Source organism: Bactrocera dorsalis, chromosome 3 (genome assembly GCF_023373825.1).
Source record: "Bactrocera dorsalis isolate Fly_Bdor chromosome 3, ASM2337382v1, whole genome shotgun sequence".
Classification (NCBI taxonomy): Eukaryota; Metazoa; Arthropoda; class Insecta; order Diptera; family Tephritidae; genus Bactrocera; species Bactrocera dorsalis.
In genome coordinates this window covers 54,636,150-54,664,091 of record NC_064305.1, presented here as the reverse complement: position 1 = coordinate 54,664,091, position 27,942 = coordinate 54,636,150, and the positions used below count along the sequence as shown (strand labels likewise).

The 27,942-nt window shown below is 37.8% G+C and overlaps 1 protein-coding gene across 4 annotated transcripts; it reads left to right on the top strand.

Moving 5' to 3' along the window:
- On the top strand, positions 1-26,240 carry LOC105227680 (PTB domain-containing adapter protein ced-6). 4 transcript variants are annotated; one of them, XM_019990838.3, is made up of 7 exons: positions 1-148; positions 18,014-18,368; positions 18,427-18,887; positions 19,561-19,790; positions 19,859-20,320; positions 20,648-20,808; positions 24,863-26,240. In XM_019990838.3, exons 2-7 carry the CDS (start codon positions 18,192-18,194, stop codon positions 24,920-24,922), a joined length of 1,551 nt encoding a protein of 516 aa, XP_019846397.1. In that variant the 5' UTR covers positions 1-148; positions 18,014-18,191; the 3' UTR covers positions 24,923-26,240. The 4 variants fall into 4 exon arrangements, with proteins under 4 accessions (XP_019846397.1, XP_011205458.1, XP_011205461.1 ...); XM_011207156.4 differs by lacking the exon at positions 1-148 and adding an exon at positions 276-821; XM_011207159.4 differs by lacking the exon at positions 1-148 and adding an exon at positions 3,537-3,663.
- Positions 26,241-27,942: the final 1,702 nt, after the last annotated feature.

Sequence of the window (27,942 nt, the reverse complement as noted above, 5' to 3'; positions counted from 1 at the left end):
GGCATGTCTCAAACCTCATGAACACTCGCGTTGATAGAGTTCTCTTATCGTTGAAACCAAACAAAACGACGAAAAACACTGCGGAAAAACAACATCATCTCTAAATTATCAACAAATAGCAAGCTGTTCCCCAGCGCCGACGTTTGTGGTAAGTTAAGCGTTGCGTTTGTTACTGCTAATTTAGCTAAGTAAAACGCTCTATCAAGCACAAGCTGTGGTGAGTACGGCATATAACGCGCTGGCTCAACCTGGTGCTGCTCGCCCGCATTAAAGCTCAATCGGTGAACGTCTTGTCTGGCCGTCGGTTCGTGCATTCGTCACCTTCGCTCTTTTTCGCCTGCTGCTGCTTCGCTTATTTTCATAAAGCCAGTCCAAACGATCCCATCTGCCGGCCCAACACTCAGTCCGCAGTTTAGTATTTGATCAAAGTGCTCCGAGTCTGGTTGCGCTTTTGCTCACACGTTGTCATTGCGGTCGCTATTTACTGTTACAGGGCTGTGGCATCCTTCGTGCGCGTTCAACGTCACTCGTCGACGCCATCGTTATCTGTGCTGACCTCCGTTTACTCTGTACAGAGTCGTCTATCGACTATTGAAAACTCGGTTGTAGGCTAGTTGATTTTCGTAGCGCTTGTGAATTAAAAAACGTAATTACTTAATACAAAAAACGCGACGCAGAAATTCGTTATAAAAAGCCGACAATCGTGTCGCACAAAATCGGTCGAAAACCAACAACTGGGAAAGTTAATTGATAGTGAAAAGCCTGTAGCTTCGGCAAAGCTTTGGAAAATTCATACGGGCATAATTGTGGCCAGCGAAAAGGTGTGTATGCTACGCCATTTAATTGGCGAAACTAAAAAGCGATTCGATTCGTTTCAATTCACAACAGTTTTCCTCTATGCTGCGAAATTAGGAGCAAACAATTGCAAAGTGAAAACTTAGAACGAAATTTGCGTTTTTGATTCCAAAAACAGGTTTTGAGCCAATTTGCAATAAAACTGCGTCAGCCATGGCTAAAAACAGCTCGTACTGCCGAGTTTAATAAACAAAATATAAGACACACACACACACAAACATGGGCGAAAAGAAGTAAAATTCGCTGGAAGTTTTTGAAAAACCCCATAAATATAACAACAAAAGCAAAAGCAACAAGGTCTGTAAGATCTTGTCGAAACAATGCAAAAAACCGTCAGCGCAGCGCGCACCCACTTCGCTCCGCTCGCAGCAAGAGCAATAAAGCGCTGTCAAAGCATCCGAAGAAACGTATTGTGCTCGTACGTAACACATATTTACATAGCGCTCGTATATGTTTGTATGTATGTGCGTGTGTTTACGTGCTATATTTGCGGTTGAACACCTAATAAAACAAGGCATATTTGTGTTATTGCAAATATACCCAACAACAACACAAATACCACTTAAAAGGTTACGAATTGAACAGTAACAGTAGGTCTAACAGTACTGGATATTTGATATTTAATTTGCGATTGCAAGCCTGTGCTGTACGAAAATCTCATTTATGAAAGCGCGATTAGTGGCTGTATACACATATTTACATATCCATATACACATGTATGTACATATGTATGTATATAGTATGTAGGTATGTACTTATGTCTGTGCTCACCTGTACGCTCAAAGAAAGGCTTTCATTGAGCAACGCTTTGTGAAAGACTTCCATTTTCTGTACGTTTTGTGGCTGAAATAATTATTTTTTCTAAAAAATAATTTTAATTTGCGATTTAAGTGATTTAAGTGAAGAGAAAATCACAGCGATTGCAAAAATAAGTCAGAAGTTGCCAGATGTGAGCAGTCAAGAATATTCCAGCATTACTATTAGTTTTTGAAATGTTTAAAGCAAGAGATTTGTGTGAGTGTTTTGCTATAGCAACTACATTTGAGCGGTTCACATTCATAATTTCAATTAAGAACCGTTTCGTCAACAGATGGAACCGTAGAAGACGCTATATTATAACGAATATTGTATAAATGATCAGTACGATGTTCTGAATAGTATATCCGCGAAATAGTTTTTGAGATCTTTATCGGAAATTTTGCACACGTCCTTTTCTTCCCAAGAAGCTGCTCGTCGGACCAATATAACATAGTACATATGTATGTATATGTAGCTGCCATACAAACTGAACAATCAACAACAAGTTCTGGTATGCAAAATTCTTTATTCCAAAGGGTATTTTAGTTTCGTTTTTTCCTGCTTAGTTCTTCTTCATGCATAGTTTATTAGAGGAGACTACACATTTGATGGTATACCGACAAAAAGGACACTTTGGTCGTCCCGATAAAATGATGTTGTTAAACGAAATTGTTATTTAGAGCGGAATTAAGAAGCTCCGAATCATTTAACTGTAGAAATCAATAAAGCCGCTATCAAGTCTTGAGCCGATCGTATACGAGGCTATTTTGTATATGTAAAAGAAATTAAAGTCCAATGATGGCTCATTAGATGATGGTTACTGACCAATTTTCTGTCGACGGATCCTCGAAGCTGCACAAATTCGTTGAAAATGCTAATTTTTTTTTAAAAGTGGACCTTGAAAAGTTATCATAGTAACAGGTACATATCAGTTTTCTTGCCTATACATAAATGCCCATCTACAAAAACAATTCATACGAACGCCCTTTGACTAAATATGTGTATACAGAAAAACTGTATAATGGTCATCAGATAAGAGCTGACTTTTGTTTCATTATATAATTCTAACTGTGTGCGGTATTTGATTTGTAACTATTCACTATAACCAAGAAGCAGAGAGCTTTATTTCCACAGCGCAAATCTTCTTGATAGATCACTTACAGATTTGAAAAGATCCCCGGGCCTTGACTCCTTCCTTTTTTATTTCGTGGTTGATGGACGGAGTCGATAAAAAAAATTTTTTGGCATTCGTCTTCCAAGAACAGTCTATTAAATCCTTAAATTTTATAATTTTTCTGTGATCTTTATAGTTGTATACTCGAAAGACTTTCATGAGTTTCCACTCTCTATTGATATGGGCTCTGTGGTGGTCATATGCATAAATACGTATTCCTACATTTTGGTTATTTTTAGTGGAACCGGAGTTCGATTTTATGATTTGGGAAAATGTGTATGGCAATTAAGTCCGGTAACGCTGTAATTTAACAAGTGAGCAAACCGAATGATTACTACAATAGTTATAGCTGCTGATGCCAGTTGTATACCTCCGCTCATGGTCCGCCGCTAATGCTATCCAGTTTTTTGTTGTTACTGCATTGCTAGCATTATTGTTGTTTTTGTACGTACAAGTACTAGTTAGATGAGTCGATCGGTCGGTTGGTTGGTTTGCTGGCTCGTTGGTGAGCTGCTGAGCTGCGTCTGTTCAATCGGCTGAGAGTAGTTAATTTTCTTTATCTTTTGTTACTTATTTTCATTTATTACTTTTTGTCGACTTTGCTTTCGGGCTATGCATTCATGGTGGCTTTTGTATATGTACGAGTATGTTTATGACAGCATGTGGAAAAGAGCTCTCTCCGCCGTCGATGGTGGATTATATGACCAGCGCTAGATGCCAGTCATCAGTTGGAGCTCAGCTTGGAATACAGTCACTGTCGTATGTCGTCGGTCGTTTGCTTATGTCGTTTATTATTTGTAGGTTTAGTTGAGTTTCAGTTCGCGACCATACGTGTGGTGAGTTAGACGTGTTCGTGCACTCCATTGTCGGCTTGAACCTGTAATTCGCGCTACGCTGAATGCATTGAGCATTGTGTTTTACTGTTTTTATATTGTGTATTTTGCTGTTATTGTTGTTGCGTGAATCAAATGTCTGCAAGCTCACTACGGTGAGAATTATTTTTGCTGCGACGAGGGTGGTGTCTGCCTCAAGTGCACAGAGAAGGTGATTTCAAACTCATCTTTTAACAAAAAACTGACTTTTTAGTTTAGTTTTCAAAGCCAATATTCATTTTACTGGTGTCTACTCTGTGGAAATTATGTATGTACATATGTATGTAACCAACCACATTGTGAAAAAGGAAAAGCCAACTTGTCGTAAATGGCTGTGAAAAAATTGTGTAACAATAGAAAAGCTGCGTGCGTACAAACAAACATACATACATACATACATACAAATCTGTTTTGTGTGAAGTCAAATGCACATTTTTTGCCTAAAACCATCAGAACAGATTGCTATTTGCAGTGTGGTGAGTGCGTGTGTGTCCATTACTGTGCACATACACACATACATACATACGTACATTTGTTGCTATTATGTGCGCTCAACAAGACCGTGAAACTCAGCTTCGTTCATCGCAACTGCCATAAGAGCCAAATTCCATCTGTTGCTATTTTTGTTTTTGCAAATGACCACCTGTTGCTAAATCTACGACTGCGACACGCACATACCTCTACATGCATACACAACTATGCTTGCACTACACACATACAGCAATATGTACATATAGGCGTGTTTCACGAGCGTCTCAGGCTTCCACATAAAATTGGCTGCCTAACTGACGAAGGAAATGGCTACCTGCTGTCAGCCGATCGACGAGCAAATGCCAGACATTCTTTTTCCTAAACTCTTCGTCGATATGTATATATAAGTGCATGCACGGCAACTACAACTACAAAAACTATAAACAAGCAACCATTGGAAAGTATGTATGACTTGAAAATACACGAAGAAAGTCATAAAAACAAATCTATAACAACTACAGACCGACCGACCGACCCATAGAGAAATAAAAAACTACTAATCAGCGAAGAAAAAACCGAAGCGTTTAAAAAAGTAGAAATAAAAAAAGTATGGAAAATAAAAACAGCTGCTCGCTCACTCCTCTAATATTACAGCAGCAAACATATTTTGTCGTTGTCGTAACGGCTTCGCTGCTGGAAGGTTAGGGAAGTTGGAAGGCGGCGAGCGTGGTGAATTTTAACCTGAAAATCCTGTTACCGCTAATTGAGTGGCCCAGCTTCCGCTCTGACTCGCCATCGCTGGTGGACAGGTCTAAGCGACGATTCATTAAAAATATTGGAAATGCCTACTTGCTCGTTCATACAAAAAAATCTATATACGAATGTATTAAGTATGTAGTATATATGCAAGTACATTCATAGGCATGCATAGACAAGTATATAGAAATGTATGCAATGTATTTTTCTAGAACGAGTTTAGTGGTTTTATAGCCTCTTCATATTCATTAGTGGTCACTTCGAGTCGGTCATTTCATTTACTACCTCATCTCATATTTGAATTTCCTCAATTTATATGCACGCATACTGCGAACGGAATTCGGTTACTGTTAGAATAGTAATTTGGCTTTCCAATGGGGGATTGACTACAGCTGGAGCCATGCTTTAATATTGCCGTTGTGTTGAGCTATAAAAATCCAAGTTTCCCGTCCACATAATAGTGAAGACTTTGCTGTTAATTTTTTGTTTTCAATAAGCTTCTTTGTTCAGTTAGCTCTTAAGCATTAATGTTATGAGAAAAATAGAGTCAAGATTGATTCAATCGTCCCCGTTTTAGATTTTTCGTGAGAATTTATATTATGTTCAATGCAGGACAGGATGTCTTTTAAATATTTTTTTTAAGTTCTTGAAGCAGTAGAAGCCGTTATTGCACTAGTCTTGTTTAAATTTATATGAGTCAATACAAAAACAAGAAAAAACGTCAACTTCGGTTGCACCAAAACTACATATAAAACCATTCACCAATAAAAAAACTTGCCTTACACGAACTTGATTTTGATCGTTCAGTTTTTATGGAAGCCTATTGCGATCCGATCTCAAGAAGATCGTGAAGATATCTGGTAAAATAAACAAGAAAAGACGCTAAATTTTCTTCAGTTATTGTAGCGGTGTCTTAAAAATAATCTGTACCAAATTTCATAAAAATATTTCGTCAAATACGAAAGATTTCCATTCAAGGACTTGATTTCAATCGTTCAGTTTGTATGGCAGCAAAGTTTTCTTGGTGGTTTCATATCAGCGATTCCGACAAATGAGGAAATTGTGATGTGGAGGAAAGGAGGTGTCCAACATTATTAATTCAATTCGTTTAATCAGGGAATTATTGGAAGGATGGTCGTTTCAAATTTAACATTTTTTATTTTACAGTAGATGGATTAGCCATGTTATAAGGCGTATTTGGATTATCCTTATCGAATGGAATATTTAAATCTGCTGGGTCGGACTAGTTTCCATAAAAACTCCGCAGAGAGCAAAGAAATAGGCGATAACCTGTATAAATCTTTTTTTAGGCAATTCACATTTAGTTTTTTTTTAATCTTTGCGATACTTGAACAGTTATTTTGATATTCGGTGCGGAGATGAAAACGAGAAATCGGAAATCATCACATTCGGTCCTGTGGTAATAAATGGTGTTATTGGCGTCGATTTCTTGTATATTTGATTTCATTTATACTATAATATTTTTTTTTTATTTTATTTTGTCCAATTCGGTCGGTTATTAGAAACCCCCGTTGTAAACTGTATCATCAGGACTCATGTGGTATTTTACCAAAAACGTTTTTATGATCTAAATATAACCCAATAGTTTTTAGAAACCATTCGTCTTTTATTGGCGGGTATGAAAAGCATACTTCTGGCTTACAAATTTCTCCGAATGTAACAAAATTATATCTGTCTTAATACTTACATATATGGCGGGGTATATTAAATTTGCCACGAGATGTAGTTCGGAAGGAATTGTCGGACATTCTATAAAATATATATACATATTATCAGCATGACGAAGTGAGTCGATTTAGACATATCCGTCTGTCTGTATAAACGCGAACTAGTGCCTTAGTTTTTGAAATATCGATCTGAAATTTTGAAAACATAGTTTTCTCTCGGAAAACTATAGCATATACATACATAGCTACTATACAAACTGGACGATCAATATTAAGTTCTTGGATGGAATCTTTTGTGTTTGCGAAGAGTGTTATAGCTGCGGTGCAACCGAAGTTAATATTTTTTCTTGTGTATATATGTATGTATGTAAGTTCGACAAAAAACAAACTTCCTGAAACTAGAAAAAAATAATCGAATTAGTGCTTACTATCAGATAAATCAGCGACATTGCTTTCTAAAGCAAGCAAGATAATATTGATTTTATGAATCATACATACATATGTACATATGTCGACTTAGAACTTCTATGATCCGCCCTTACCACATAGTTCATTCAAAGGTGTCTTTCATTACAGTTCGCTACGTCAAAGTATGCCTTCTCTATAAACAGTGTGCTAATATTGGCTCTACTTATACTTGTATGTATGTATATTATGTAAATTTCGTGTAAGAATTAGTAGGAAGTCAAACCAAACAGACAACTTTGCGCAATAGCTTAGCTTTCCCTTGTTTATTATTGGAGCCGCCGGCGGTTGCGCTGTCGAACATATTTCTCTACATCAAACTAATATATGTACATACATACATATGTATGGCAAACACTCTTTGAATAATAAAGAAGCTATCGAAGCAGCACTTATAGCCAACTCGGGCAAGAGCCAAAACGCTTACGGCAACAACAATTGACAGCAACAATCAAAGCCAAAGCAACCAGCAGCCATCTAGAGGCAGTAACGAACAATGACTTCCGCAAGCGATACGCAATTGCACATCATTATCGCTCGCCAGCCGTCTGCTCCCTTAATCCTTTTCTGCAGAGATATACATACATACATATGAATGTACAATATGTACATATGTATGTACATATGTGTATTAGAATCGCTTTGGGACGATGTGACTATAAGTACGATATTACTGAGTAGATAAACGCATTGACTTATGGAATTGCTAAATTCATAATTGGAAACTCCCAACGAGCGAGATTGATGTGTTCGTTTTTACGCTGAAATATTTGTTTATCTTACATACATACATACATATATGTATGTATATGTATGTGTTGCTTATTATACTCGTATAGATTTGAATATGTCACTTCAGTATTTTGCATTTGCGCATGCGTTCACGTTCGAAAGTGTAGCGCTCATATGTATATTTAAGCGCATGCCCATAGCGGGTGCCCACTTTTGATTTCTTTCTAATGTCCAAAAGCGGACAAGTGGGTAATACTAACATACATAACTAATACCACTTCTAGTTGTTGTTATATTTTTTTCGATAACATATCCGAAATAATTCGCGCTATGACTCAATATTTTCATTTCTTTTCCTCAATTCACCACTGATTCAGTATTTATTGTTGGCTCGCTGTTGCTTCACATCCACACAAACATGTACATATGTATGTATGTATGTATGCAAGTATGTGTTTCGCAACTATTCTTTTCCGTCAAAGCGTTCACGCGGCTTTTGGCTGAACTGTGCTTTCGATTTCTTACACTTTCAAATTGCCTTTTATTGCGCATTTGCATTGTGTTCGGTGGTCAATGATAATTGTTGGCTTTGTTTTTAATGTTTATTGCGTTTTGTCTACACTTCCATCAGTTGAAAGTGAAACTAATTAATGTGACAGCGTTCAAATATGCATGCATAAGTACTTACATATGTATGTATTTGTGTGTATGTATGGGTGTACTTTAATGCACTCAAATAACTGTGACTCTATGGCACTTGAGTTTCGCGGTTCAGCGCACCGCTAATTTGACAGCTGTTTGACCGATCGCCACAAATTTTTAGTGGTCTTGTTGACCTCTTTTTTGCAAACGAAGCTACTTGAAAATCGAAGGACGCCAATAAGAAGACAATACAGGTGCTCTGACCTTATGGCATTGACGCCTGTTTTACTTTTTCTCCAATTTTGATTCTATCAATTCATAACCCCATCACTGACCGAATGGTCATCTATCATTATAAATAAATACATACATATGTATGTATGTACATATATACCTATTAATAACTATTGATTGTCCATGCTAACGGCAATATGCTTATGTACATCAGTTCCATATATACGAAAGTATTAGTGACTCACGCTCCGCCAATTTTGCCAGTGCTGATAAGAGACGCTTCAATAAATTTTGAGTGTTAATGACCCATGGAAATGGAAATGGAACCCCTCGCATTTGATTAACGGCCAATGACACCTTTGTATGCCAGCAAAGTTCAATAAATCGCGGAAACTTATACATACATATACTTATTTGCATGAAAATGCTCATATCTTCGTTTTATTTAATTTATGGTTTCTACAGTTCTTTTGTTGCATTTTAAATTTGCACTGAGGCTTTTGGATCGACGCCACTAATTACGGTGGAAGGAATTTTAAGCGAATAATTGATGATCCTTCAAAATATTTGTTATTAGTAAATGATACCATTATAATTAGGTCAGATATCATTTCGCTGGATTTCTTACTTATGTTATAAATCTATTTTAAGCTTTGTGCAGTTAAATATATTGATAGTACAATAATTCAAAAACCCTCTATATGCTATTATTTACCCACTTATTTACTCTAAAGTAACTCCTTTGTACAAATATTTTATACCGAGCCTCTACAGAGTGTCTCGCAAGATGAATTAGTGTTTATTTATATACTTAATTTTAATCAGTTTTGCCGCTCACACTTATCACATTTATGTTTATGGTTTAATAACAGCTTTTTCTCTTCATTTTTGACATCATATTGCCCAGATGACCCCTATCAAATCTGGTTTTGTACTTCTGGTATTTGCTTAGATGAGAGTGTAAATCACGAACCCATATACACACATATATGTATGTAACTTAAGTATTAAATAAATAATCTCCTACTTATTATATAATAACAACTATAGGAAAAACATAAGATATTCGCCAAATATGTATACACATATGTAACAATGCTATTTATAAAGGTGATCCATTTTGAGGCTCCCTATTCTTTAAAAGAAAAACACGGAAACTTCAAATCTAATGGGGAATGTTTGTTATCAATCGAAAGAACATTCTTTGGCATTTAGTTTTAGGATTATCTCTTTCAAATGTTGGTAACTGGTGAAGGACAGGCGTGATGGTTGGCTTCAAGGCCTGGATCGAATCAGGATTGTCCGCTTAGACTTTATATATCTCAACAGGAAAAGGTCTAACGGTGTGGTATCATACGATCTTGGTGGCCAATCGACCGGGCCAAATCGTGAAATTAACTGCTCAGCGAAGTGTACTCCCAATAAATCCATTGATTGATGCGATGTATGGGAAATCACGCCGTCTTGTTGAAACCAAATGTCGCCCAAATCGCGAGCTTTAATTTCAGGTATCAAATAGTCTATTATTATGGTCGCCATTGACGGCTACGTTCTCATCTTAACCATTTTGAGAGAATATGGTCCGAATACGAAATATGAATCTCTTCATGTTGCTCTTTGCCCCAAATGCGATAATTTTCCTTCTTTACATACCCATTGAGCCAGAAATGAGCCTCATTGTTGAACAAAATTTAGCTTGAAAAATCGCTGGCTCAAAACAGGTTTTAGACCCATCGTTTCTTCGGCAAAGTTGTTCAGAATAATCCATTGAAGATTTCATATGTATATATGTATGTATGTATGTATGCCTTATTATGCCTAATAAACGAACCCAAAACAATTCGAAATTGCACAACATTACTCACGGTATTGTAATCTTATAGAAATTGTTGAAATATTTTTGATAAAAAAAAGTTAATTTGTCGCGCAGTTTTTAGGAAAGTCCTCAGAGTAATACAACTGCGTTATATTCTAAAACGTTAATTATTTTATTACGAATTCTAAAAAGTTCTCTTCCGCGATGCAATTGCTGCCGAGAGAGAAGTTTGGGAACGTTACTGCAAAATTGAAATCATTGAAAAGAAAAAAATAATTTGGACCATAGATTTACAATTTCAGGCGCGCAAATAAAAGTAAAGGCTCCACTAGGTTTTGTTGATAACATGTTTTGATGGAGCTACATATATAAGTATGTATATGAATGTTTATATTCCGCTTTGCAGATTCCTTATCGTTAGCTTTTGTTGTTCCAATGATAAGAAAGTACTTTTTCCTTTGAATTTTGTAAGTAAATACTGTTGTTTATAAAGTTTATATGAAATTTGATAATGAAATATGTTTTCAAACAAATGATAAGAACAAACCACAAATATTTAAATTATTTTAAGTCCTTAGTTAGAATTATGTATAACTGTATTTTTGTAGGTGAATATGATATCAAAAAAATGTTTGTTGTTTAATTTTTAATTATTCTAATACTATATACATACATATATAGTTATTTAAAAACAAAGGCTTTCGGCGACAAAACAGCTGCTCTCTGTCTGCTGCTAAAAACGTCGCAAGACGTAATAAGATTAATTCGATGGCGATTCTGAAAAACAAACTTAACTCTAAACAAGTAAGGAAAGGCTAAACTCGAGTACAACCGAACACTTTATACTCTTGAAATTTTCAAGAATTAACTCCAGGGAAATACCTTAAGGTGTAAAACGACAACCAGAGAAACGAAATCCAGGCAATTTTATTTATACATGTACTATACATATATAATTCATACACTGACCGACTTATTCGACATAAGGGTTTTTAGAAAAACGAAAATCATTATATGTGGTTTATAGAAGTTGGGGTAGTATCGATTTTATCTATTAACCTGTATTTTGCCACATACTAAAAAATGTTCCCTGGCTTTCATTAAGGTACCTCACATACAATCGCCAATCATATGTTTGAAAATCCCGATATTAGTTTTATGGGGACTAAAAGGCACAGAGTTACACTGTTATGAGCAAAACACGTCCCTTCATTTTCATTGAGTTAACTAACGTATTGGTTGATATATGTATGCGGTATAAAATCACACGTAAGTTCGAAAATCTTTATGTTAGGTATAAAGGGGGCTCAGAAAAGTATTGATCCGACCCAATTTTTGGTACACAGAGATACTATAGAAAACGATTCTCTCTGAATTTAAACTGTATATCCCACACATTTATCCACATATTCGATACCTAATGTCCTCTCTCGACGAACAAAAGCCAAACCAATTGAAAAGTAAATTCCTCTCTCGACAAACAAAAGCCAAATTCTACAAGTCACTCATCATTCTGCCCTGTTATATGGTGAAGAGGCTTGGACGATGACAACATCTGATGAGTCGGCGTTACGAGTTTTCGTGAGAAAGATTCTGCGAAAGATTTATTTTCCTTTGCGCATTGGTAACGGCGAATATGGCATTTGATGGAACTATGAGCTGTATGAACTATGCGACAACATGGACATATGTAGTTCAGCGAATTAAAAGACAGCGGCTACGACGGCTAGGTCATGTTGTCCGAATGACTGAAAGCTCTCCAGCTCTGAGAGTATTCGACATAGTATTCGACGGGGAAGTAGAGTGAGGGGAAGACCTCCAATCCGTTGGAAGGACCAAGTGGAGAAGGACCAGGCTACGCTTGGAATATCCAATTGGCGCCACGTAGCGAAGAGAAGAAACGACTGGCGCGCTGTTGTTGACTCGGCTATAATCGCGTAAGCGGTGTCTACGCCAGCAAAGAAGAAGAAGAATGTCCTAAAAAGTTTTGGTTGGATTTGGAAAATTCTTGGTCATAGGAGGCATACTCTAAAGACCTTATTCCTGCAAAGTTTTATCCCGTATATTAATTGCTTCTTGATTTGTATACTGGAAAGGAAAGAAACAGATGGAAGTTAAAATTATGCTACATGGGAAGTAAACGTGGTTGTTGACAGATTTCTTGAGTTTCTTGAGTTCTTTTAGCTTAAATGGTTTAGGAGATATGTGCATTATATCAAATAGGGGTCGGGGCCAATCCCACTTTTCCAAATTTTTAGGCCTAAGGTGCTTCTTGCCACGCGATCTCTCGTGCCAAATTACAGTTCTACTTGTATATCTTAATTTAGCGCTTAGTTATGGTACTTTATAAGTTTTCCCCTAATGCCGTTTTGTGGGCGTGGCTATGGTCCGATTATGCCCATCTACGAATTCCAAGGACCCTGTGCACCAAGTTTCATCAAGATATCTAAATGTTTACTCAAGTTACAGCTTGCACGGGCAGACAGATAGTTCCCCAGATTTCAACACGTCTCGTCATCCTGATCCTTTATATACATATATATATGTATGTATATAACCCTATATCAATATCGATTAATTTTAGGTGATACATACATACAATCTCTAGGTGAACAAAACTATTATACTCTTTAGCAACATGTTACAAGAGTATAAATATGAAAACAATGCACTTGTCCCTGACCCTGAGTCACCTTGTTTACTCACTGAGCAAATCGGAATACAAGGTCGGAATTTCGAAAGTAAATATTTGTATGTAGGCTAATGTGTCCCGTTATTGCCTTTTTGTCTTAAATTATGTATTATACTAACACTTAGGCATTTTTCTTTAAATATTTTAGACTACACTCTTTTACATGAGTTTTGATCGATATGAGCTAAGTATCTAGTGAGGTCCAGACACAGATAAAAGCTAGCGGTTGTTAATTTTTCAAAGAACTTAGCTAGCGCTGAGTCTTAAGGTGGCCGCAGAGTGGGCGTGCAAACCGAGCCGAGCGTCCATTCTGCGGGCACCCTTAGGGAGAAAAAAGTATTTAAGAAGCTAGTTAGAGTATCCACAATTCTACTTTTACATTTACTTTGCTGGGGTAAAATATAAAATACTTAGATTTTCTAAAGCTTTTAGATATTTCCGACTTTTATGTTTTATAAATAGTGCTGTAAAATTATTCTGGCTGTAAACAAAAAACCCGTTGCTCAAGCAATTTGACATTTTCTCAATTTTTGCTTAGAGAGAAGTCCAAGCCATCATGGGTTGCAAAAAAACATATTTAAGTTGCAAAAGTGGAACACATTAGCTCTCTAGTGTAGAGTTTTCTTGCTTTTTTCGCTCCCGGCGGCTTGCCCGGAAGAGAGCAAATTAGTTATTCGCTGCAAAAACAGCTGTAGTAATTGAAATATTTACAGCACAAAATTGGCGTTAAAGCCCTGGAATTTGAAATGGTCTTCTGTTGGTTGGTAGGTTAGTAGGTTGTATAGCATTTTGCGCAAATACACTATTGAGAGATCTCCTATAACGAAAGAAAACTAGGAATTTACAAAGTGTCAAAAAAAGCGTTTACTAATATGAATTTTGGATTCTCATAATTGATCATACGTAAATATGTGCATACAAGTACTTATCTACTTCTGCACTTTTCACTGCTATGACTGTTTGTACACATGTGCATATACATACATATATGTATGTAAAATTATTGTTGTCTCTTCTTTCAAATGCGCTGGCTGGATTCATGCTTTCTTAATGGGCAGTCCGTGCTTTAGCTTTGTACTCGAGCAGAAATTGAATCTAATCAAGACGAACAATATAACGTGCTTTTTAGTAAGCAGCTCCAATTTAGAATTTGTAAGTGCCGCAAGTAGCAGATAACGACAGTATGCTGGCATATGAAAAGCTTGTAAATTATTTGAGTTCATATGCACTTCATGAGTCCACAGCGTTGAACAAACATTTAAAGATCCATTTATACTAACTGTACATATAGACCATATCTTTATCTAAGCAAAACTTTGCGTATATGGGAAAAATCATTCGCTTGGCACAAGGCCCCAGCACCAGCTATCTGATGACTGCACCGGAAGTAGTACTCACAGAACGGACCATATCGCTTTATTGGAGCGGGGGAGTGTTCGCCCGGATTCCAATAAAAATATTCTAGCTGATAAATAACATTTGTACATATATACATATATATGTACATAATAGCTATCCATTTACATATCCACATGCTTGCCATGTTATTGTGTACAAATATCTCAGCTGTTTTAGATAAGAAAATCAGTTGAAAATATTTATTTATGAGTCGCTATTAGCGATAATTACCGAAGCGTGATTCAAAGTAGCAAGAATAATGCAAATATATATACATATTAAAGCAAAACGTGTTAATCAGTTGGAAAATTGTTTCTTAGAATTCGTGATATTTGCCAAAAAGAAAAACATTTTTATTCTCAAACAGTTATAAAGGAATAATGTTTTCGTAACAAAAGTAGACGTAAAAAAGGGTTCCATATAAGAATTTTATTTCGATCGGTCAGTTTGAACGGTAGCTATATATTTTATTGATCTGATCTAAAAATACAAAAATACATACGGAGATTTTTAATTCATTTTCCATATAAAGGGGGATCTATTTTAAGGTTTGCTATTTTTTTAAAGAAAACACACAATTTTTAGGAATTTATTTAATGCGAAAATACATTCTTTGGCACTTATTTTTTGAAGATTTTCTTTTTCAAAAGTTGGCCGCGGATACATCTTAGATGGTCCATACGTTGAGTCCAATTCTCGATGACTCCTTGTAGCATTCTGACTGGTAACTGGCGAATGATACCAGTGATGTTTTGCTCCAATGCTTGAATCGAAGCGGGATTGTCCGCATAAACTTTAGACTTTATATATCCCCACAGCAAAAAGTCTAACGGTGTGATATCCGTTACATTGCTCAACGAAGTGTTCTCTCAATAAATCCCTTGATTGATGCGATGTATGGGAAGCGGCGCCGTCTTGTTGAAACCAAATGTCACCGAGATCACGAGCTTCCATTTCAGGCATCAAATAATCGATCGTGGCGCGATGACGGTCGCCATTGACATTTACCTTCTCACCGGCTTTATTTTTGAAGAAATATGGACCGATGACCCACAAACTACACCAAACCGTTGGTTTTCCTGGATGAAATGGCAGCTCTTGAATCTCTTTCTGTTGCTCTTTCTCCCAAATGCGGCAATTTTGCTTGTTTACATACCCATAGAGCCAAAAATGGGAGCATCGCTGAAAAAAATCTGCCTCGAAAACTTCAGATCTTCTTGGAACTTTTCACAAGCCCATAGAGCGTGCGGTTTCAGTTCTTACACTAGCTGTATTTTGTACGCTTTCAATTTAAGATCTCGACGTAAAATGGCAAGTTGTTTCATATCTGTAAGTCAGTCCGAGTTGCTGCGAACGACGCCGAATCGACTCTGTAGTATTTTCATGTAAACTCGCTGCTACAGCTGCTATATTTTTTTCTCTTCGAGGGATGTGGTCTATTCGATCGAATATTATCCAATAATTTAATCAAGATGGTGTTGCAAATAATATGCCGTTTATGTTGACCATAAGTTGGGCGAAGTGCGCGAAACCCATTCCCTACAGGATGTGAATTTTCGTAATAAATTTGAACGATTTGTAAAAGTTGTTCAGGTGAAAATCTTGAAATGTCGAACAATACTGAACAAAAATAACATGACAGCTTGACACGACTGACGCGTCATCTGTCAAAAAAGGCTTTTTTCGCATGGAAGATATAGCGCTAAAGAAGAAGACGTTATTAGTCGAATTTTATTATTTATTCCATAATTGTTTACAAACGCAGAGAACAGCTGCACCGGCAGTAAAAAAGTTAAAATTGGGTCTACATCCATTATATACAAGATCAATTAATAATGATTTTTATATTCTCAGTAATTGCCTTTTGGTCCAACTATATTACATTGTCAATATAATCACATAATCAAAATCGCATGATGCAACAATCAATTGCAGTAACATCACATTACAACTGTTCAGCTCATTCACTTGTTATTTCCACAAAAATTTGTGTCATTTCGTTTTTGGCGATTGTTTGTATGTACGAAATTTTCTCGTTTGTTTTTTACTCCATTACTTTTATTTCGTTTTTCTAAACAAATGTGTCTCATTACAAAAACCAACTCTAAACCCCAATCTGCGACGTAGTTAAAAAACAGATCAAGTTATTTAGGTGTCAATCGACTGACGGCGGTGCGATGGTGAATGCCTTCTTAATGTGCGATTATTTCTGTTTTGATGAATATTTTCTATTGTGTATGAGCGAGTGTATGTGCCTACTTAATATTCATACCAGTTTTGAGTTTAGAAATTAATTGAAAAATGGGTAAACAAAAAGTTTCAAACGCTAATGGGAACGCGAAACGCGCAAAAGCGTCGACGCCGATCATGACAACTGATCGCACGTCATACATAAGCTGGCTGAAGGGGACCTGCCGTGCGCTGTCTGGGATTATTGGACTATGTATCGGTGATATGTTTGTACATTGTATATACATATATATACTCGTATGAGGAGGTGTTGATAATTATGCGCTTACATATACATATGTATATGTATTTACATATATACTTATATATATGTATGTATGTATGTCTAGGTAATAACATTCAGTTTTGAGAATTGATGCCGCCTTTAGAATCACGATGCGGTGCGCTTCAACGCTGAAGCTTTGCAGCTTAGGATTTCAACGAGTCAGCAATTCGTCTGGTTGGCGTTAATTAGTTGGCTTGCAGTGCAATAGTGTGCCGTGTTGCGCGTGTGGATGGTTAGTGCGATGGCGAGTATTGATTGTGAGCAACTGCTACTTGGGGATGGGAACTTTTACATATATTTTGTGCAATAACATGGCGTGCATACATACATATGTATGTATGTACATATGTATATGCACACAGATACACATACATATGTATCTAAGTTTCATGCGCGCTTGTTGTTGTTTTGTTAGCAAGTGGATTTTCCAATTTGAAAAGCATGAAGAAAACAAAATTCCTTCGAAGCGTTTCTCATAACAAAGGCTAGCAAATATTTACTTACAATCTAGCAATAAATAATTGGCAATTCAGGTGGAGCTGGCTTAACTGTGCCGTCGACACTTTTGCTTTAAATACCTCACAGATCGCTGATCTTGACAGAGTCACAGCAGCGGTTGACACTGAATAAATGTTAACAAATAGTATGTACAAATAATGTATAGGTATGTATGTATGGGTGTGTACAGACTCACACGCATGCGCATATCTACGACTTGAATTAGAGGAGCTGAGCGCCGCAGATGATCGTCATTTTTAATTTTTCGCATACAAATTGGAATTTTGTCGCCATTGTATGCAAATTAGCATGCATTTTTATTGCAATCTTGATGTTTTTGCTTGCAATCGATTGTTAATTATCAAATTCATTAATTTTTTTTAATTCTTTCTCTTTACATTTTACAGGTTTCACAGCAGTAAACCGCAATCTGTTGATATTTGACTTTTTGGATTTTTCGCTTGGTGCATTTGTCATATAATTCCATTCAAAACGGCGCAGAAATTCAGTCCACTCAAGCGCAAAACCGTTGCAGAGCCGACACATCAACTCCTCAGCAACAATAGTCGCGCACCACTCAGCAACATGTCGCAGTTGATGTTTTGGAACAAACAGAACAACAACAACAACATAAAGAATCAATCAAACGATAGCAATAAAAACGATAAAAACGGTGCTACGGAGGATGCGAAAAAGGACAAGCGCAATTGGTTGCATACGCCCGATGCACTCGTCAATGGCCACGTCGTGTATCTAGTCAAGGTGAGTGTACCATAAGAGTGTTTGTGTGTGTGCTTGTCTAACGTTGAACAACTTTCAGTTCTTTGGGAATTTACCTGTGGAGCAGGCCAAAGGCATTGAAGTGGTTAAAGATGCCATACGTAAGCTGCAGTTCGCCCAGGAGATGAAGAAGGCCGAGACGGGTACTCAGGAAAAGTGTAAAAAAGTCGAAATCACCATCAGCGTGGATGGTGTCGCTGTACAAGAGCCGCGCACACAGAAGATTCTGCATCAGTTCCCGTTGCACAACATTTCGTATTGTGCCGACGAGAAGGGTGTGAAGAAGTTCTTTAGTTTTATTGCCAAAACAGTAAAGCCACTGGATGGTGGTATCAATGGCACCTCCACGGGTAGCAGCAACGGCGTAAGTAGCTCTAACGGCAGTAACAGCACCGGTGGCAGTAACACTGAGGAGACACATGAGTGCTTCGTATTCATATCTAATAAATTGGCGTCGGACATTACGCTGACCATCGGACAGGCGTTCGACTTGGCTTACAAGTAAGTTGAAAGAATTAATTACTTATGACGTGGCGCCGCAGTCTTGGTCACTGTCAAATATATTCATAAACTCTCAACTCCCAACCATTACGCGTTCAATTTCGTCTTTCATTGTTTGCTACGTTCAAATGCTGCCCTGTCGCCATTCTAGGTTCCATTGCTAGTCTTCCAATCACCCTATATCTCCCAATACAATGCTGAAGAAAAAGTTCTTAACATGCTCTAAATATCAATATTCAAATTCTAGAAAAAGGTGAGGTAAAACATCTAGACCGTTTTACTAGCCTAATTTTAAACAATATGGGTATACATATATTCAAATTTTCGGGTGAAAGCATTGGAATCGATATTAATATTTTCAATATATTTAATATAGGCTCGAAGCGATTTGTCAATATATTGATATATTTCATTCATAACTTAACCCAAATTCTGAATGTGTTATATAACCGTTGTCCCAAAGAGAAAGTCTGAGAAATTGGAGAACTATTCCCTGTTCTCTTCAAATGTTCAAGTACATCTGATTTGATAGGGTAGCCATCGATCCACCCCCTTGCTTAGCCTTTGCCGTTTCTACAATTCTACTTGATTAGTCATCAAGAATTCATTAATTCACTGCCGCAGCCCCTTTAATATTTCTAATAACTATGTATATTCTTATTAACTCTCGTAGAAAATACATCAACAGCGTTGAGAAGACAGATCTGGGCAAGGCGCAGCAGCAGAATGCCGAGCTGGAAAAAGCGATCGCCATTTACAAAAGTCGACTGCGCGAGTTATCGTTGAAGCTGCCAAAATCCGAACTGGATTCGATGCTTTTCAAAATGGGCATCAAAGATATACTAGATCTGCCGGCTGCTGAAAATGGCGCACTAACCAATGGCAACGCCACCAAAGCGAACAGTAAGTCAAAAGACCTTAGCTCATTCCAATTAAGAAATATAATACTTTTTCTCGTTGTGTTGTTGTAGTGCTTGAAGATAAACTGTTGATTGACACCAATTCAATGCATTCGATGAAATCATCGTCGGGATCGTCGTCATCCTTTGTGCCAATCGTGCCGCCACGCAACAATTTACCAAGCCAAATCATACACAAATCGAATAGCCAAAAAATGGAGGAGCTGCTACTCAACTCCGACTCAGACAGTGACTTCGATCCGCGCGCCGATGAGTGCGTCGACGGCGGGAGCAGCAGCAGCAGCGGTGGCGGCAAGAACATTAGCAACGATCTGTTCGGCTTTGAGCCAGCCAAATCATATGGCCAACAATTGTTTACCAATCAGAATAACAATATCAACAACAACAACGATAGTAAATCGGTGAATAACAACCACAACGGCATTAATTTGAGTTTGAGCAGCGCCAGTGTCGGCAACAACAGCAATAGTTTAAGCAACAGCAATTTTACAAGCGACCTAACGCCGCCGTTACGTAAGTGCTCAGCCAATGCTACTTGGTGACATACATACATACTTACATATATATGTACATATGTATGCAATTTGCTCTACAAATTCGGCGCTTTGGCATTTCATTTGCAATTAAAAGTTTTCGCCAATTCATCGGCTCTTTCCGATACCTTTATATCATAAGTACAAATATGTATGTATATGGACGTATGTGTCAGTATGTTTGTGCAGTTTATTTTAAACGAATTGTTTGGTTTGTTTTGTTTTGTTGTTTGAAATAATTGTTTGTTTGTTGTGTTAATGATTATTTTTCTCTGTTCTCTTTTCGCGCTTTATCTCGATCGTATAGTGGCACCTCCGCCGAAAGTGGCCGCACCCAGACGCAGTACATCGGTCACGAACAACATCACAAGCACAAACAACAATAATAACATAACCGTGACCAACGGCAATACAGATCTATTCGGCTCGGATCCATTCGAAATAAATAATGGACCCAGTATTTTCAAGGTGAGCGTTAATGATGATGAGGCTGCAACTATTAGCCGCTGCTTTACTATACTTCGCTATTTGTTTCATTATGTTTACTTTATTTATTTTATTCTCTCATAAACTACATGAGTTTTAAGTTTATTATCAGTGTGCTTAAGGTCGTTTAACAATGACATTGCTGACTTTTTTATATAGAATCTTACGCGCCATTCAGAGCTTAAAGAATTTGATTCATAGATTCCTACATGCTAATGTGACAAATACTTCCTTAAGATCTATGAGGCGATTTAAACGCCCTATGTACATACAAGTATGTTTGCGGTGCCCTCATAATTTTATGCTGAATGAACCGTGCTCAAAAATTCAATATTCATTCATTAGTTTTCCCCAAGTAAAGCCGAGAGAGTTTTTGGAATTTCCAATTACTTGTATTTTTAGAACACTTTCGAGGCAAAAATTTGATTTTTAGCAAAAAACAGTCAAAAAATTTCTTAATGCTAAAGTCTTAAGTAACTCCTCGACGTGAGTAAGGCCTGGTAAATTATATATTGAAACATTATTAAACTTTTAAAACGATTGGTGCAGTAGTTTTGAAGTTATGAAGGACACTCGCTAAGACAAGAGTGTGTGGAAAATATTTTAAAATATTTAAAAGTTTTTAACAAAAAGATTCTAATTTAAAAGGTAAAGGAAACAGATATATAAATTGTTTTAAATTACAATTTTTTCTCAAACGCATTTTACATCGAGATCTTAAATTGAAAGCGTATAAAACTTATGCAAGAACTGAAGCCGCTCGACCTTCCCAAGCGACATAGCTCTCGTACACTATGGGCTCTTGAAAAATTCCAAGAAGATCCGACGTTTTCGAGCCAAATTTTGTTCAGCGATGACGTGAAACGTTTGATATCACACCGTTAGACTTTTCCCTGTGGGAATATGTTAAGTCTGAAGTCTATACGGACAATCTAGCTTCGATGCAGGCATTGGTGCAAAACATCAGGCGTGTCATTCAACAGTTACCAGTCGAAATGGTCGAAAATTGGACTCGACGGACAATCTGAGAAGTAACGGCGGCCAACGAATGATAGTAAAGATTTCCCATTAAGTTTGAAGATTCCGTATTTTTTCTTCAAAAAAGTAGGGAACCACGAAATGGATCGAAATCAGATTATTATTCGGATAATTTTGAATGATTTGCCAATGTTTTAATTGATGACTTTGCGGTAGAATCAATTAATTGATGGGGTGATTGTTAGATTTATTGCGTTAATTCTTTTTCTTTACTGGCGTAGACAACGCTTACGCGATTATAGCCGAGTTAACAACAGCGCGCCAGTCGTTTCTTCTTTTCGCTATGTGGCGCTTATTGGATATTCCAAGCGAAGCCAGGTTCTTCTCCACCTGGTCCTTCCAACGGAGTGGAGGTTTTCCTCTTCCTCTGCTACCCCGGCGGGTACTGCGTCGAATACTTTCAGAGCTGGAGTGTTTTCGTCCATGCGAACAACATGCCCTACCCAGCGTAGCCGCTGTCTTTTAAAATTCGAAAACTCGCAACGCAAAGTCTCCAGCAGCAGATTGAAGAAGTCGCACGATAGGGAGTCGCCTTGTGTGAAATCTCGTTTGGTATCGAACGGCTCGGAGAGGTCCTTCCTGATCATGACGGATCTTTTGGTGTTGCTCAACGTCAGTTTACACAGCCATTTTAGTTTTGCGAGGATACCAAATTCAGACATCGTGGCATAAAGGCAGCTCTTTTCCGTGCTGTCGAAAGCAGCTTTGAAATCGACGAAGAGGTGGTGTGTGTCGATTCTTCTTTCATGGCTCTTTTCCAAGATTTGGGGCATGGTGAATATCTGGTCTGTTGTTGATTTGCCAGGTCTAAAGCCACACTGATAAGGTCCAATCAGTTTATTGACGGTGGGCTTTAATCTTTCACACAATACGCTCGATAGAACCTTATACGCTATGTTGAGGAGGCTTGTCCCACCGATTATGGGGTCTGCCCTTCTGTGGATTGGGCAGAGCACACTTAAATTCCAATCGTTGGGCATGCTTTCGTCGGACCATATTTTGCAAAGAAGCTGATGCATGCTCCTTATCAGTTCTTTCCCGCCGTGTTTGAATAGCTCGGCCGGCTATTCATCGGCCCCGCAGCTTTGTTGTTCTGCAGACGGGTAATTGCTACTCAAACTTCTTCATGGTCGGGCAATGGAACGTCCGCTCCATCGGCATCGATTGGGGAATTGGGTTCGCCTTCTCCTGGCGTCGTACTTTCGCTGGAGAAGTATTCCTTCCATAATTTTGGTATGCTTTGGGCTTCGATCACTAGATCACCTTTGGGGGTTCTACAAGAGTATGCTCCGGTCTTGAAACCTTCTGTTAGCAGCCTCATCTTTTCGTAGAACTTTCGAGCATTACCCCTTTCGGCCAGATTGTCAAGCTCTTCATACTCACGCATTTCGGCCTGTTTCTTTTTCTGTTTGCAAATACGTCTCGCTTCCCTCTTCAACTCTCGGTATCTATTTCATCCCGCACGTGTTGTGGTCGATCGTAACGGTGCGAGGTAGCCAGTCGGTTTTCTCTCCGCTGCGACACAGCACTCCTCATGGTACCAGCTGTTCTTTTGCATTTTTCGAAAATCAATGGTTTCGGTTACAGCTGTACGTAAGGAGCTTGAAATGACGTCCCACAGATCCTTTATACCAAGTTGTTGACGAGTGCTCTCAGAGAGCAGAAGTGCAAGTCGAGTAGAAAATCGTTCTGCTGTCGGTTATGATAGCAGCTTCTCGACGTCGAACCTTCCTTGTGTTTGTTGACGTGCGTTTTTTGTTACCCCGAGACGGGTGCGAACGTTGGCTGCCACAAGATAGTGGTCCGAGTCGATGTTAGGAGTTCGGAACGCACGCACATCTAAAACACTGGAGACATGTCTTATATCTATCACAACATGATCGATCTGGTTGGTGGTTTTTCGAACTGGATACAGCCAAGTGGCTTGATGAATTTTCTTATGCTAGAATCTAGTACTACAGATAACCATATTTCGGGCCCGGCGAAGTCGATCAGCCTCGATCCATTTGGGGATGTTTTGTCGTGGAGGCTGAATTTACCGACCATAGTGCCAAAGATACCTTCTTTGCCCACCCTGGCGTTAAAGTCGCCAAGCACGATTTTGATATCGTGGCGGGGGCAGCTCTCATAGGTGCGCTCCAAACGCTCATAGAAGACATCTTTGGTCACATCGTCCTTCTCTTCCGTCGGGGCGTGGGCGCAAATCAGCGATATGTTGAAGAACTTCGCTTTGATGCGGATTGTGGCTAGACATTCATCCACCGGGGTAAATGACAGTACTCGACGACGCAGTCTCTCTCCTACCACGAATCCTACACCAAATTTGTGCTCCTTTATATGGCCACTGTGGTAAATGCCAAAAGGAAAAGTCCTTGTCCGCCCATCGCATGGTGTCAGCCTTCACTCTAACGAGGACATCAACCAGCTGGGCAGCGGCACCTTCCCAATTAAGGGACCGGACATTTTAGGTGCATGCCCTTAAATCGTAGTCCTTATTTCGTTTGTCATGGTCGTCATCAAAAGAGGGGTCTCTCATCTGAGGCTGTCGTTTGGTTTTCATTGCTACTGTTTTTTACGTGGCGGGTCCCAAACCTAGCGCACAATCCTGTCGAGGGAATGTTTCGCCTTCTCTATTTAGCTCGCATTCAAACGGATGTCCTTAGGCTACTCAGAGGTTACTTGGTCAAAGTCCGGAAGTCGTGAGCTGCTTGAGCCATATGTCAAAAAATCGTTTCTGGTCATGAATGGCGATCAGAGAACTTTCCTCACTTGCGTGAACTTCTACATATGACTCCATCCTCCTGGATTTTTTTGTTTTTATGGATTACAGAATAACAAAATAATTACAATGTTAATTTAATTATTTTCTAATGCCTCATTTATGATTATGATTATTATCTCTTAGTATGAAATAGTTTGCTAAGCTTTTATTGAAACATGAAACGTTTGCACTACATACATATATAGTACATACATATCTCATTTATATTACTTTCAGAGCAAGATGATGAGTGTAGATGACTTCACGTTGGAGAGTTTGGATCCATTGCGAAAGTAAGCCGGTCGCGCCATTCTGAGCGTCGTCGAAGCCTCTTTATATTGATTACGTGAACGCTCCAACAAATGCTTCCAACTCCAAATGAACCTTTAGAATAACTAATATGATCGCATATCTGCAAGGCACGGCGCCAAGGCGTCCATTTGGAGGCATACCTAGTATTTTCAATGCCGAAGCGATACAAATGCTTAAAACTGTAATATGTTTGCATCGAATATTTGTATACATTTACTTACACATACACACACATACAAACAGTTATAGATTTTGTGTATATACGGATGCATTAGATAAATATTATGTAAGATTTAATTAACGCTTGTGAGAGCACGGCCTTACAGTGATACACGCATATAGAGCGCCTAAACGCGGGCTGCCCGAGCGGTCTGCCAGCATCGTATGCAAGTATAATTATTATGTATATTCAGTCGGAAATTTCAACTAAATTCGTGCTTCCTTTAAATAACTGTATTTTTCCTATTTGCAAGTATTTGTTTGTATTTTCTCCTCTAATTCTGTAATTGACTTAGCGGCGGCTTAAGTCCAACAGTTTCCCTATAAAGTGTATTTTTTGCTCCGCTAATAATATGATAAATATGATAAATGATGTGTATAAAATTATTTTATTTATTACGTTTTTTATAAATATAAATATTATATAGGTATATATGTATGTATGTATATGTATCGAATCTATTGATTTAATTATTTTATTGCGTTTATTATCAAATTATAATTATTGATTATGATGATGAATTCGTTAATTATGAAGATTCGCTGTTAAAGTAAAATTTCTCCAATGATTAAAAGTGATAGCACCCACCCGCCCCCTCTTATACTCGTACATGTACAATATTAATATTTGGTAGATATCTATCGCTCCTTAACCAAAACACTCTCCCACGCACACACACATATATGTGTAACTATATAAAGTAACGGTTATAATCATTATGATAGTAATGATCACTCTTATTGCGAATATTTTAAAAGTTTATGTAAAATAATTGAAAATATGTGCTTTGTCTGTATGTTAAAAATGTTAACAGTTGAAATTGAACACATGCGCACACACACACACACACATGTCTACCATAAATAATGTTTATACAAAATGCTTTGTTATATAATGAGTATGAAATTGAGGATAATTAGTTGATTTCGATGTTTGATAATAATTATGTTTATTGTAATCATAATGATGTAGATGGTGATTATTATTATTACTATTATTATTATTTTGTACGTTGTACGTTATTTACTAGCGAAGTATATAAATAAAGAAATAAAAAACAATAAATTGTGGAAAATGCTTTTATTTATTTACTTTTTCTATCAGCTGGAAGGTTTTTATTGATATTTTATTATTTCCGTTTGCTCTACTTATTTACTACAACAATAAAAATTTTACAAAACTGTTTCGTGAGGCAACCAAATCAGTTGCATTTATTATGCAAGCCCTACAACTAAAATTAACATAGAAATAATAAACACTAAGTTTATATAATAACAAGGCAATTCAGCTTAAATAAAAAACTTAGTTAAAACAATTATAATGACGCAGCCATTAACATAAATACAATAAATTCTTAAGCGTACATGAGAGTTTTCTCTATTCAGAGACTTCGCTATTATGGATGTTTTCTCGAAATAGCTTTGAGCTGAGATGGTGACCTGTTCGACATAAACGAAACGACCTGTCGAATTCTCACGGGCCTCCGGCCCTTTCTGTTCCATACGTCAATGAATTTTTCTGTCAAATCCACCGCAAAATAAGTAACTCTCTTATTCTCTAGTTTTATGATTTTACGGAGCGCAAAATTCTCTTTTCAATGGAAAGTCAAAAAATAGCTTATTTCCAAGAGGTGATCCAAGTAGACGAGGGTAAGACGAAATATCTCCTGTCATCAAACAAACAGTCGTCGCACTCGCGACTTGGCTCTCACGTCACTGTTGACAGTCATAACTTTGAAGTCGTAGATAATTTCGTCTATCTTGGAACCAGTGTAAACACCACCAACAATGTCAGCCTGGAAATCCAACGCAGGATAACTCTTGCCAACAGGTGCTACTTCGGACTGAGTAGGCAATTGAAAAGTAAAGTCCTCTCTCGACGAACAAAACCCAAACTCTATAAGTCACTCATAATTCCCGTCCAGCTTTGAAAGTATTCGACGCAGTACCCGCCGGGGGAAGCAGAGGAAGAGGAAGATCTCCTCTCCTCAAGTGGAGAAGGACCTGGCTACGCTTGGCATATCCAATTGGCGCCACATAGCGAAAAGAAGAAACGACTGACGCGCTGGTGTTAACTCGGCTATAATCGCGTAAGCGGTGTCTACGCCAATTAAGAAGAAGAAGATATCCAAGTAGAAATACTTTATTCAATAGCCTTTTATTGACATATCACTTGTGAATCATGTCAAACTGTCATGTTATTTTTGCTCAGTATTGTTTGGCAGCTCATCATGAAAGAACTTACGCCTAAACAATTATTACAAATCGTTCAACTTTATTACATGTGCTTCGCTCAACTTAAGGTCAACATAATCGCTATTCTCAACACCATCACCATATTGAAACTTAAAATTCAAATAAGATGTCACTCAACCGAATAGACCACGTCCAGCCCGCAGGAAAAAAATATAGCAGCCACAGCTGAAAGAGTACACGAAGACCAATCGAGAGTCGATTCGGCGCCGTTCGCAGCAACTCGTACTGAAGTGTAGAATGATTTAAATTGAAAGCGTACAAAATACAGCTTGTCCAAGAACTGAAGCCGCTCGATCTTCTAAGGGACATCATTTCTCTCTATGGGCTCTTGCCAAGTTTCAAGAAGATCCGACGTTTTCGAGCCAGATTTTGTTAAGCGGTGAGGCCTATTTTTGGCCAATGGTTACATATGTAAACAAGCAAATTGCCGCATTTGTGACGAAGAGCAACCACAAGAGATTCAAGAGCCATTTCATCCAGAAAAAAATCAGCGAATTGGTGTGGTTTGTGGGTCGGTGGAATCATCGATT

Excerpts from the sequence above, each read along its gene's own strand:
- LOC105227680 (XM_019990838.3), top strand. The coding sequence starts at position 18,192 with ATGTCGCAGTTGATGTTTTGGAACAAACAGAACAACAACAACAACATA. Across the intron at positions 20,321-20,647 it reads CGACCTAACGCCGCCGTTAC|TGGCACCTCCGCCGAAAGTG; the intron begins GTAAGTGCTCAG and ends TCGATCGTATAG. Across the intron at positions 20,809-24,862 it reads ATGGACCCAGTATTTTCAAG|AGCAAGATGATGAGTGTAGA; the intron begins GTGAGCGTTAAT and ends TATTACTTTCAG.